The sequence below is a fragment of the Triticum urartu genome, chromosome 3A, assembly GCF_056163025.1.
Source record: "Triticum urartu cultivar PI428250 chromosome 3A, HENAU_Tu73, whole genome shotgun sequence".
Classification (NCBI taxonomy): Eukaryota; Viridiplantae; Streptophyta; class Magnoliopsida; order Poales; family Poaceae; genus Triticum; species Triticum urartu.
The window spans coordinates 496,043,315-496,054,622 of NC_141875.1; the positions used below are offsets into that span (position 1 = coordinate 496,043,315).

An 11,308-nucleotide genomic window follows, 5' to 3' on the forward strand; every position below is an offset into this window, starting at 1 on the left:
GAATTGGGAAGGGGCCACGCCTGGATGTGTCCAAATGGTCGGGTTACTATCACCGGTGAGAATAGATGACCCGACCTGCGACCGCCCGCGGGTTGAAGCAACCTGCACACAAGACATGGTTGCTGACAACAAGCCGACGACCAAAACAAAACAACATAGCGCTGGAGCACATGCCCGATCACGATACCAACCCACTGGATCCTCAACGCCGAGACGGGGTTGAAGACGAGGTACCATTATTCAAGACAACACTATCACCATCATTTTAACAACGCACCACGAAACCAAAAGGCTAACCTAACTAAGTGTCGGACATGCAAAACCATAGTTCCACACCTTCCACTACTAGAGTAGCAGGAGTAGAGGGAAAACACCGGCCTTGCTGGCGAAAGGAGATAGAGATCTAGAAGGAGGAGATATCTAGGAGAGACAAGGATTGTTCAATTGAGTGTGTCATAAAACACCGCTAGAGCATCTACAACCTGGATGGATAAATATGGACCTTCAAATGTCGGCGGACGCGCCCGGTCAGTGCCCAAGCGCGTCTCCCGTGATCCCTCATTTTCCTATGAGCACAATCACACTCCTTAATATCGTCCTCCCTACTTTGATCATATCATCAAACAACTTATGTGTGGTGTCGCTGGACGGCCGGAGCACACAAGCAGCGACACCACATGCACACTCTAGCACGGACGCATGCACTGGCAAGATGCACAACGCCTTTCAGGTGCAGCGCGAACATGCAAGCATGCACGGCAGCGCGGACATGAGCTCTAGCCAGCGGGAGCATGCAAGCACGCAAGCATGCTCGATTGCGTGGAGCCCGATGGCCGAAGGCGGCGGCCATCACGAGCACAACAGTCCCCAAGGGACACAATAACCTTGGCGCGCGAGAGCTCCGCCGGCCTTCCTCCTCGATGCGAGCGAGCGGGCGGCCTTCCTCCTTGACGCGAGCCGGATGGGTGTCGTTGCCATCGCAGTCTTCTCATCGAAGTGGTTGCGGGTGGGGTCGTCGGTCCCTGCAGCTGACGTGGAGCCTTGCCCGGGCACGCTCGCAACTCCTCATATTGCCCTCAGATGTGGTCTTGATTTGAGGGGTGCTGGTTAGTCAAGACTTTTAGGGAGAAAGTAGGGTCTGGTTGGTGAGTGTTAATTTTTGGAGGGCGGGCTTCATGGAGCCAAATCAAAACCATATTTAAAAGTTTCATTTTTGGAAAAAAATGCCAGGAATACTTGTATGTTTTTCCGCACAAACGTGTAAAAAATCGTTGAAAATATTGTGATTTGCATGGTGTACAAAGAAAAACAAAAATCTGGCTAGGAGCTGTAGATGTTCTTACTAGGAGCTGCATGAGCAAGGAGCAACCGTGCGTGCCTGCGTACACGATACGACCACCCTCTGAAATTGGCACGGCCTAGAACCAAGCTTGCAAGCATTGGCAAGGCCCTACTTCCGCGGGATCAGCTGTCACCAACTCAATCCGCGGGGTGCCGCGACCGACCGTACTCGCCGCCACCGTTTCATACCACAAGGGACAGTTATTAGTTGGTGGACCTGTTGCCAACTCAGCCGCCACCCAGCCATCTTTTTCCCATCCAAGTTCTCAACTTCCCCTCCCAAACCCCCTCGCTCGATTACTCCCTCGGACCGACGGACGGACCCTCCTCGGCTCTATTCAATTCCTCTTCCACAAGTCTCCGATCGGATCTCCACCAGCGCCGACGATGGAGCCCAAGCCGCCCACGTCCTCGGAGGAGGAGGCGGCGGCGGGGCCGACGACCCCTCGGTTCAGGCTCGGGAAGCAGTCGTCCCTGGCGCCCAGCCGCGGCGGTGAAAACGGCGCGGAGGTGTCGGGGGAGGCCGCCGGCGTCGCCAGCTTCCAGATGATGTACCTGGCCCACGAGGGCAACGCGGAGGGGATACGCGAGCTCCTCGACGCCGGCGCCGACCCCAACTTCCGCGACTCCGACGGCCGCACGGCGCTGCATATCTCCGCCTGCGAGGGCCACGCCGAGGTCGTCGCTCTGCTGCTCGACCGCGGCGCGGAGGCCGTCGTCGAGGACCAGTGGGGAAGCACGGTGAGCCTGCTTTGGACTTTCGCCTCCGTGTTGCTCCATTTGTTCTGCTTTCTTGAGAACCTCATCAGTTTTCGATGGGGATTCCGATTTAGTGGGAAAGCGCTGTGAATCATTAGAGCATGTTTTTGTTCGTTAAGTGCTGAATTTCTGTTTTTTAATACCGTAAGTATTTTTTGGGTAATGCTATTCAGCTGACTTTTGCTTGGGAGGGGATGGCAAATCGAACGTTTTTTATGGCAATTTATATTGTCATGAGGACGTCAATTTTAGCTTGCAAGCACGGCAAAACCTGCCAAAAATAAATAAAAAATGAACTGAGGCGTATTTGCCATTCTTGTCAATCAAACTTACCATCCCGGCAACATAAATTGGGATGCAAATCATTTGCAATTGCCATACTTCCCAGTCGCTGGTCAAGAGTTTTTTTCCCTTCAAATTATTGTACTAAAGTTGGGACACTTATTTTGGGCGGGGAGTATAAGATGTTTCGGATATTTTAATATGGACAACATACGGACTGACGAGTGATATGCAATGTGTCTATTTATATCCGATTCAGAAAAAGGTTAGAACATCTTATAATAGTGAACGGAGGGAGTACATATAATACTTGCTGTTAGGAACTATATATAGGTATATGCTTTCACTTGAGTTAATTGTGTGCTGCACTACTATTGGGCAGCCTTTGGCAGATGCGATGCATTACCAGAACCATGATGTTATCAAGATCTTGGAGAAGCATGACTCGAACCATAAGGTACTATGCTGTATTTTTATTTAACTTGGCATGTTCGAGGGTTCGAGCATTATTACTAATAAATATCCACTTCCTTTTTTGAAGGTTGCTCCTATGCATGTTAACAGTGATCGTGATGTTCCTGAATACGAGATTGATCCGGACGAACTTGACTTCACAAATGGCAAAGATTTAGCTAAGGTATTTGTTAACTAGCAGTCATGATTACTCTAATAATTAGTCTAGACATGGAGTTTTTAAATTGAATGCTACTAATATTTAAATCATGTCTTGCTTCTTTCTTATAATTTAATTTACTTCTCAGGGTACATTTCGGAAAGCAACATGGAGGGGCATTCTGGTTGCTGTTAAAAAGCTGGATGATGATGTACTTACTGACGAGAACAAAGTGTGGGTTGATTCCACTCAATAGTTTACCTTCCTTCCTGATTTGTGTTGGCATTCTTTCACTTAGGTGTTGCTCAGCTGCCCAAGTTGGTACTTTCCTTACAGTTCCGATGGATATCTTTGCATTGCAGACAAGCATTCAGAGATGAGCTTGACGTTCTGCAACTAATACGGCATCCAAATGTCGTTCAATTTCTGGGCGCTGTAACACAAACCAACCCAATGATGATTGTCATGGAATTTATGCCGAAGGTTTGTCTTGGGTTGATGTTCTTTCCAGGCTCATATTATTTTGATATCTGAGTCCCTAGTCAAACTTTTCTAGGTCTGGACTCATGGCTTCCTTTTGAACTAGTATTTGGTTATTTTCTAGTGAGTGAAGGAGTGTTGCTGTCATAGTTAACTGACAGTACAAATGAGTTACTGGTCCGTATGATGTCATTTGGCCATTTTTATTGGTATCACATTAGATCACTGCAGATATGATTTCTTCCTAGCTACGTGCTGTATGATTTCAACACTGCATAAATTCTTATGTTTCTTAACTTTGCATCATTATTTCTGCAACATAATCAGGCCTTCAGTTGACTATCAAAATATATCACTTTATTTTATAGATTATCAATGTGGCAATGTTTATTTTCAGGGTGATTTGCGCAAACACTTGAATAGGAAAGGAGCTCTGGAACCTTTGTATGCAGTTAAATTAGCTCTTGATATTGCAAGGTTTGCTACCCACCATATTCCCCAAATCACAGGGACTCTATTATTGATGTTTTTTCTGTTGTTATAAGTTATAAATATGCCTAACTCGTGGATCTTTGTTCATATGTAACAGAGGAATGAGTTACTTACATGAGCATAAACCCCAAGCTATCATCCACCGTGACCTTGAGCCTTCGTGAGTGCTTTATCTCAAAAAACATCCATAAATTTGGAGTCTTCTGTATGTACCTCATCAGTTGCTTCAGATGCCTAATTTGTTGAATTCTTTTCTGGCCCTTGTGTAACAAAATAGAAACATATTGAGGGATGACACTGGGCATCTGAAGGTGGCAGATTTTGATTTGTGTAAGATGCTAAAGTGGAGAAGAAAAGTCAGAGAGGACAAACCAGTTACTTCTCCTGGCAATGCCTGTAAGCTTATTAACTTCTTATTTTCCATCCTAATTTGTTCCAAACTGGTATGCAGCTCACTGCTATTGCAAATTTATTCACCTTCTGTTACTGATCATTCATGAATATGTCATAGGTAGGTATGTAGCTCCAGAAGTCCTGCGTAAAGAGGAGTATGATAATAAAGTTGATGTCTTCTCATTCGCTTTGATACTTCAGGAGGTATATATATTTTTTGCTATATAGCATTGTATATTTCTATGCCATACTAGATGATCAGCTTCTAATCCACATTTTTGTGTAGTCTCAGTTAGAACATAGAACAGTCAGAAAGTTTGTTTGATAGATAATTTGGAAAGTAATATTCAATTCTGCTCCAACTACTCCCAGATCCTTCTAGATCACCGTACTTTTACTAATATTTGAACTCTTTCAGATGATTGAAGGATGCCTGCCTTTTCACGATAAGAAAATTGATGAAATTGAGAAGGCCCATAGTTCTAAAGAAAGGCCACCGTTTAGAGCTCCTGCAAAGCATTATGCCTACGGGCTAAGAGAGTAAGATTCTCCCTCCTTTTTTTGCTTTACTATGGCAATTACCAATTTGTTGCAGCATTAGAGTGGCTTGATTGCATTGCCAATTTCATGCTTTAGCAATCCATAATCCATTTTGACAATACGGTTATGCAAACCTTAATTTGTACTGTTTCCTCCAGATAACATTCTACGCGGTTACTTTAGTTTGTCTAACACCCTGACTTGATTGCTTGACTACTTTATATTTCTACAGGTTGATTGAGAAATGCTGGAGTGAAAATCCTGCTGATAGGCCCAATTTTAGAGTTGTCATTGATCGGTTGTCTGCCATCCAAATTGAACTAGCTCGCAGAAACCGTTGGAAGGTAATAGCTTATGGTTTCTTATGGAATAGCGGTCTGATAAGTCCCATCGTTGCAAAATATGCATTGTTCTAGCGTGTATTCTCATGCTGGCTATACTGGAACAACAGGTCAGACCTCTCAAGTGTTTCCTTAGCTTCGAAGGTTTGCGGAAAAAGGATCGCAATGAGGGCAGCACCAACCGTTCGTCACGCTCGTCGCGATAGCAGCCAGCTGAGGTTGTTGATGTCATTTGGCGGATCATATTCATGATTGATAGGAAGTCAACTCACTGTACCATTTTCTTTGTGTATCGAAATTCTCTCTGCAGAAGAATGGTATGGCAAGTGTTACTTCCCTGCTGATCAGAACACCTGTTGTACACCAGAGGTTTATCACTAAGCCATCAAGGAATTCATGTACAGATTGATCTCTTCGGTTTATAGTTTGCTTTCTGTGATAGCTAAGCAACTCCTTTTAAGGACTGTAATCTCACGTTGTTGTGGTGTGGCATTCTTTTGAGGAATGGTATTCGGTCATGTTATCAATCTTTCTGAAGGGCAATCTGTATACTGAAGACTGCACGTGACAAGAATATACTCATAAGCAGCGTTCTGCACTCAGGCCTGCCTACTGTCATCCCATGAAACAGGATATTGCCCGCTTTACAGATAAAGCAGATACCAAAGTACACGGTCAAACGATACAAGGTTGTAATGTGGCACTCTTACAAAGTAGATCCTTGAATGATTGACCAACATAAAACTTATCCCCACGGGACACTCTGGTACTCTTTTGGTTGCTGATCATTGTCTAGTCGCAAACCACAACAATGGAATGAAACATGTTCCATAAATCCTAGTACTACTTGAGTCGAAAGGAGTCGTGTAAATTTTCTTTTTTAGAGAAAAGGCAGCATGGCCATGACACGGTGTGCAGACCCATGTCATTTTGGAAACTGTTTGAGATCGAAAGTGAAATCTCTGTCTTGATTGATGGTTATAGGCGCTACTTATACCATCTGGAGAGACGCGATCGAAGGGAGGCGTCGGTTCCAGAGGGCAGGAGCGAGAAGGCGTCTGTGCGGGACAAACCGCACGACAGTTTGGGCAAGGGAAGATTTTCCCCTAATTACAAATTGTAATTTATTCTAACACTTCCCCTAATCTACACTTGACCATGTAGAATCATCTTCACAATTATCCGGAATGCTCTATCATCTCAGAAGGATTCTCCTCCAAAAGTTCTTCATAAAATCTTTGATGAGATCCTGAAATATATACTCACAAAGAAAGATAGCATAATGTGATGTCATTAAAATAAAGGTATCTCAAGAAGAGACTCCCCCTGACACCTGCAAGTCCCTAAGTCTTCGCATACCAATTCCATGAACACATTTCTGGAATGTAGAATTTGGTAGGGACTTGGTAAATAAATCAGCAAGGTTGTCACATGATTTGACTTGCACAATGCTTATTTCCCCACTTTTCTGAAGATTGTGGGGGAAAAACATTTAGGAGAAATATGCTTGGTGCTATTACTCTTGATGTATCCTATTTGCATCTGCACAACACAGGCCGCATTATCTTCATAGATAATGGTAGGTGATTTTATCGAACCCATTCCACATGACTGTTGTATGTGGTTTATCATTCTGCGAAGCTATACACATTCGCATGTTGCTTCAAATAATGAAATTATTTTAGAATGATTGGTAGATGTTGCTACCAGAGTCTGTTTCGAAGACTTCCATGATATAGCAGTGCCACCATGTAGGAACACGAAGCCGGTCTGAGATCTAGCATTATGGGGATAAGACAAATAGCCGGCATCTGCATATACAGTCACATCATAGTCCTGATTTTTCTGGAACTGGAAAATAGGCCAAGATCCTTTGTGCCTTGGAGACATCGAAAGATATTCTTCACTCCAGACCAATGACGTTTTGTGGAAGCTGCGTTATGTCTTGCAAGTAGATTCACTGCAAATGCAATGTCAGGTCTTGTGCAATTTGCAAGATACATAAGCGCTCCAACAACACTGAGGTATGGAACTTCAGGTCCCAACACCTCTTCTCCATCATCTCTTGGTATGAACGGATATCTCTCTACGTCTAGAGATCGAACCACCATAGGAGTTTTAGATGGGTAGGATTTGTCCATATTGAATTTTTCCAATATTTTCTAGATATAGGCAGATTGGTGTACCATGATTCCTGAGGGAAGGTGCTCAAGTTGAATACCTAAGAAAAATTTGGTTTTACCCAAATCCTTCATCTCAAATTCCATCTTTAGGTGATTGCTTGCTTCATCAATGTCTGGTGTGCTGCCGATGATGTTGATATCATCAACATACATAGAGATGATGCAAAATCCTGTCGAGGACTTCTTGATGAAAACACATGGGCAATTCAACACTATTGGAGTAACCTTTCTGAAGAAGGAACTCACTCAGTCGGTTGTACCACATCCACCCCGACTGCCTTAAGCCATATAATGACTTATTCAGCTTTACACAATACATGTTGCGTTTTGCATTTTTATTCGAGACAGAAATTCCATCAGGAACCTTCATATATATGTCCGAATCTAGTGACCCGTAAAGATATGCGGTCACGATGTCCATCAACTGCATAGATAGACGATTTTGCACTGCCAAGTATATAAGATATCGGGAAGTGGTTGCACTATTACTGGAGAATATGTTTCAGTGAAATCAATGCCGGGTTTCTGCATGAAACCTTGTGCTACAAGCCTTGCTTTATATCTCACCACATCATTGTTCTCATTCCGTTTCCAAAGAAAAAACCCATTTGAATCCCACAGGGAAAACACTGGGAGGTGTAGGTTTTGCTTCAGTGAATACCTTTCTTTTGTTAAGCGAGGCAATTTCTGCTTGGATTGCATCCTTCCATTTAGGCCAGTCGGAGCGCTTTTGGCACTCAACGATAGACCTTGGATCATGATTAGTGAGAAGGGTATCTGCAATCTTTTCAGCAAAATATATGTCGACGGTCGTAGTCTTACGGTCAAATGATTCTCCAGAATCAACATAGTTGATGGAAATTTCCTGCGCCCCTAGTGACTCTTCGTGATTTCCCAATACGGTCGAGTCTGTGTGTTTCGATGTCCCAGTCAGTTTGGGCACACTGGAACTGGGTTGTGGAGGTTTCCCTTCCACTGGGTGTATACTACCCATCAGGTGTTTGTCAACGTTGAGTTGACCTGCATTTACTGACTCTGAGGTTTTTCTCCTCGATTTTCTTTGCTGCTTGCTAGAAGCATGCTCCAGGTCAGAGGCCGTACTACTCCCCCTCTTTTTAGGAATAGGGAGTTGAGTGGTTTTTATTGGTATCTCCACTCTTTCTGGCGTGTTTCTGGCAGGATTTAAGGATTTTGTAACACCTTTCAGATTAGTAAATGAATCTGGCAGATTATTTGCAAGATATTGCAAATTAACGATCTTCTGAACTTGAAGTTCAGTCTCATGGGTACGCGGATCAGAGGATGAAATGGCATGAGCATTCCAATCAATTTCCGGGCATTATTTCTGGCACTTGAAATCTCCCCCTAATGCCAAAAAATGTTCCTCATTAAATATGCAATCAGCGTGACGGGCTGTGAACAGATCCCCAGTCAGGGGTTCCAGGTACTTGATAATCGACGGCGATTTGTACCCCACATAGATCCCCAACTTCCTGTGTGGGCCCATAGATGTCTGTTGTGGTGGTGAGATCGGGATGTATGCAGCACATCCGAACTTACGCAGATGGGAAATGCTTGGAGGATTTCCACGTACCAATTCCAGAGGGGAAGAACTGTGATATGCAGTTGGCCTCAATTGTATCAAGTCAGCAACGTGTAAAACAGCGTGACCCCAACAAGAGGTTGGCAAGTTGCAATTCGTCAACAAAGGTCTTGCAATGAGTTTGATCCTCTTAATCAATGCTTGAGCCAAACCATTTTGTGTATGGACATATGGAACAGAGTGCTGAACTTCAATCCCCAAAGCCATGCAATAATCATTGAAAGCACGCGGGGAGAATTCTGCAGCATTGTCCATTCAAATTGACTCAATTCGACTTTCAGGATAATGGGCTTGCAACTTAATGACTTGCCTCATTATCTTGGCAAATGCATGGTTTCGTGTGGATAGAAGACACACATGTGACCATCGTGTAGACGCGTCAATCAGAACCATGAAATACCGGAAAGGTCCAGATAATGGCTGAATAGGACCACAAATGTCTCCTTGAATACGTTCAAGGAACTGAAGTGGTTCAACTTGTATTTTGAGGTGTGAGGTCCTCAAAATTAGCTTTCTCGTGGCACAAGATGTGCACACAAAATCAGAAGATTGAGGAAATTTTGACTCGAGCAAATTATGACCAATGGAATTGCTAGTAATTTTTTCTCATTATCCCTATTCTAGGGTGGCCTAGGAGATCACAGGTTTGGAATGCGTTAACATTCTGAAAAATTACTTTGTATGCAGCATGTTCCACGGGTTTGATGTACGTATAGTACAAACCAGACGATAGAGAAGGAATTTTCTCATGTACCTTTTTGCCATATCCGTGATCTTTAGTAAAGAGTAGATACTCTTCTTTGTTGTCTTCATGTGTTTCAATGTGAAAACCATTCTTACGGATATCTCGATAACTGATCAGGGTACATGATGAGGCGGGATACAATAAAGCATCCTCAATCGTCATTTGTGTACCGCTAGGGAGGGTGAATATGGCACGTCCAGTACCAACAATCATTGTATCGCGTCCAGCGATAGTTAGAATATCTCCATTTATCTTTTTGAGAGTTTGGAAATATTTCATCTCCCTCAGTATGGAGTTTGTGGTACCACTGTCCACAAGGCATAATTCCTCTTCCATCGAATTGTCCCTGTGGAAAACTATATAAAACAAAAGAATTTTCAATAAGAAAACCTCATGTTAATACATAGAATACAATCTTTATTATATCAAATGTGCTAATACAATACAATATAAAGACAACAACAAACTTATGTTCTTATTACAATCATCACAAATGGACATAATTAAGTAGATCACTAGGAGATTGAGGGACTAGTCAAAGTCGCCAAACACGTTGTTTGTGGTGTACTCAATCAACGCGTTCTCTGTTTCAGTAGTATCCTCAGGCAGATAAGGAATCATGGCGTTGATCGGTCCAGGAGGAACATCGTGCGAACCACCAGCTCCTTTTGCGCTATCCAGATGAAGGTTGAAGTTGGCTTCAAACCTTTTCCCTTGAGGTGCTTTGCGTCCCTGAGATTGCTGGTACAGCATAACCAGATGCTTGGGCATTGTGCACTTTTCAGTAGAATGCGTGTAGCATCCACACTTGCTGCAAAGCTTAGATTTATCAAACCTGGGCTTTGAAGTGCCTTTTCCCTTGCCTAGGTGTCTAGATCTCCTGTTCCCATTGCACTTTCGGTTATGCTCGAAATTGGATTGTTTACCCCGAGAGGTACCATTAAACTTTTGTCTATTTGCAACATTCAGATGAACTTCAGGTAAAGGTTGTGCCCAAACTGGGCGCTGAGAGCCATTCTTAGCGAGTATCTCATCATGCTTTTCAGCTTGAAGTAACATGTGAATAAGCTCGGAATAGACAGTGTAGTTACGAGCACGGTATTGCTGTTGGAGGATCCTATCTGAAGGGAGCATAGTAGACAAAGTTTTCTCTATATCCCCCCCTCAGTAGGTTCCTTCTCACAAAAATGCGGTTTGGAACATATCTTATGAACAACATGATTGTACTCACTGATGGACTTGAAATCCTGAAGACATAGATGAGTCCAATCATGGAGTTCTTTTGGCACGACTACTGCCTTCTGCTGTTCATACGTCGTTTTGAGGGCCAGAAATAGAGTACTAGGAGATTCCTCCTGTAAATACTCAGACTTGAGATCTGGATGAATATGGTGCCTTATGATGAATAAGGCAACATAGTTCTGTTGTTCTGTCAGCGGCATGGCCCCAGCCGGGGGAGGAGTCTCCCGGGGTTGTATTGCACGCGCTATCCCACGGGACGCAAGACTGATCTTGATGTCCATAGCCCATGTAGGG

General features: G+C 43.7%; 1 protein-coding gene across 2 annotated transcripts; it reads left to right on the plus strand.

Moving 5' to 3' along the window:
* The first annotated feature begins 1,557 nt into the window (after nt 1-1,557).
* On the plus strand, nt 1,558-5,770 carry LOC125544604 (serine/threonine-protein kinase 12). 2 transcript variants are annotated; one of them, XM_048708344.2, is made up of 13 exons: nt 1,558-2,082; nt 2,765-2,839; nt 2,924-3,019; nt 3,144-3,229; nt 3,358-3,478; nt 3,873-3,952; nt 4,065-4,127; nt 4,245-4,363; nt 4,479-4,564; nt 4,779-4,900; nt 5,133-5,244; nt 5,352-5,459; nt 5,552-5,770. In XM_048708344.2, exons 1-12 carry the CDS (start codon nt 1,729-1,731, stop codon nt 5,445-5,447), a joined length of 1,410 nt encoding a protein of 469 aa, XP_048564301.1. In that variant the 5' UTR covers nt 1,558-1,728; the 3' UTR covers nt 5,448-5,459; nt 5,552-5,770. The 2 variants fall into 2 exon arrangements, with proteins under 2 accessions (XP_048564301.1, XP_048564300.1); XM_048708343.2 differs by having other exon boundaries at nt 5,352-5,770.
* The last annotated feature ends 5,538 nt before the right edge of the window (nt 5,771-11,308 follow it).

Bases quoted from the DNA above. Each gene is read 5' to 3' on its own strand.
- LOC125544604 (XM_048708343.2), top strand. From the start codon at position 1,729: ATGGAGCCCAAGCCGCCCACGTCCTCGGAGGAGGAGGCGGCGGCGGGG. The intron at 4,364-4,478 runs GTAAGCTTATTA...AATATGTCATAG, and splicing joins TACTTCTCCTGGCAATGCCT to GTAGGTATGTAGCTCCAGAA. The intron at 5,245-5,351 runs GTAATAGCTTAT...CTGGAACAACAG, and splicing joins CTCGCAGAAACCGTTGGAAG to GTCAGACCTCTCAAGTGTTT.